General features: G+C 66.1%; 1 protein-coding gene across 1 annotated transcript in view; it reads right to left on the bottom strand.

Moving 5' to 3' along the window:
• CACNG1 (calcium voltage-gated channel auxiliary subunit gamma 1) overlaps nucleotides 1-333 on the bottom strand; it is an 11,797-nt gene extending 11,464 nt beyond the window's left edge. The window contains exon 1 of the mRNA XM_007455279.1: nucleotides 99-333. Coding sequence (XP_007455341.1) covers nucleotides 99-333 — 235 coding nt within the window. The remainder of the gene's footprint in view (nucleotides 1-98) is intronic.
• Between the last annotated feature and the right edge of the window lie 1,149 nt (nucleotides 334-1,482).

Here is a 1,482-nt window from a genome sequence, read left to right as displayed (position 1 = left end):
CCGCACGCCGCCCAGCTGGCGCCCCCGGGCCCACGGGCGGGTGGCCTTCCCCGGAGGGGCCGGGACGGGCGGGAGGGGGGCTGGGGAGGGTACGTTACCCCCAGGCAGGGTGATGGGTCCGCAGCTCCTGTCCCTGCCGTCGCCCGGGACGATCCGCTTGGTGCAAATCCGCCAGAGGCCGAAGTGTGCGGCCTGGCAGCTGGCGTTGCGGTGCTCCGCGCGGGGGCTCAGCACGGCCCAGTGGTCGGTCACCACGGCCACCAGCGCCAGCACGATCCCCGCCAGGACGCAGAGGAGGGTCAGGCGGACCTTCAGGGCCTTGGTCTGGGACATGGCGGCCACGGAGCGGCGGGCGCTGGGGCAGGCCCGGCGGCGCCGTCCTCCCGGGCAGGTGGCGGTCGCGCTGGGGCGGCGGCAGCTGTTCAGTGTGCCCGGCGGGGCCGGAGGGGGCCGGCCGTGGGCGGGGGGGCGCTGGCCGGGCTGAGCAGCTGCCCAGACGTGTCAGCGGCCTGCGGAAGCTTCTATTAATGCCCATCCCGGAGCCTCGCCCAGGACGGCTGCTCCTCGGGTTTCAGGGCCGTCTTCGCCCCTGGAGCCAGAAGCACACGCTGTGTGTGTGTGTCGAGGGGGGGCGAGGAGAGCCGGCGCTGACGTGACTGCAGACGCTCTCCTCGGGGGACCTGAGCTGGGAGGCGCGAGGGGCAGGCAGCCGGGGCCCGGCTGTGCGAGCATCTTCCTTCTGGGGCCGGAAGGACCCCGGGGGACGCAGACTGCGTAGCCTCCGTCCTTGCACCGGGCGGGCCGGTCACCGGGGGGCGGGGGGTGAATGGGTCCTCGTCCCGGGGGTCTGGGGGGGACACGTCGGGGATGCCCTGCTTGGGGCCTCTGGAGCCCACCGCCCAGGCGAGCGCTCCAGCCCTGAACCCCACCATACCCCAAACGGCAGGAGGATCTCCGGTGGTTCCTGAGCCTCGCATCATCCCACACTATTTCCTTATCAATTCTCTTTCCATCCCCCCAGTGAGGTCTAGAAGAAAAGCTCTGTCTGGGGTTAGTAAGTCTTTAACACCTTTCTGATGCTTGCCAATCCAAGACTAGCCTCGAGAGGACAAAAAACCCAGCTGGATTTGACTGTGGTGCTGTTGTCACTGTACCCTTTTAGTTTTACCTTCTATTAATGGCAGGTAATAAAGATTTTCCAGTTACATTGTCATTTACAAAATGATACTTAAGTAGGAAGAGCAGAAGTAGGGCGATTGACAGGTGACTATTAAGAGGCTAAGGGGCGTGTGGCTGCCACAGAGGACACGTGGGGTTTGGGGACCGCCCACCCACACCCGCTTCACCTCAGGGCCGGCACTCCAGGCTGGAGCCCCTACATGCCTCCCGGGCTTCTGCATCTCCTTTCTCAAGTCACCAGGGGCCTCTTTTGGGGTGTGTCCAAGAAGCTGATGCGTGGCCAGGAAGAGACCCCTGAGCTGG

The sequence above is a fragment of the Lipotes vexillifer genome, unplaced genomic scaffold (assembly GCF_000442215.2).
Source record: "Lipotes vexillifer unplaced genomic scaffold, Lipotes_vexillifer_v1.1 scaffold664, whole genome shotgun sequence".
NCBI lineage: Eukaryota > Metazoa > Chordata > Mammalia > Artiodactyla > Lipotidae > Lipotes > Lipotes vexillifer.
Note: the sequence above shows the minus strand (reverse complement) of the source record. Positions and strands in the feature narration are given on the sequence as shown.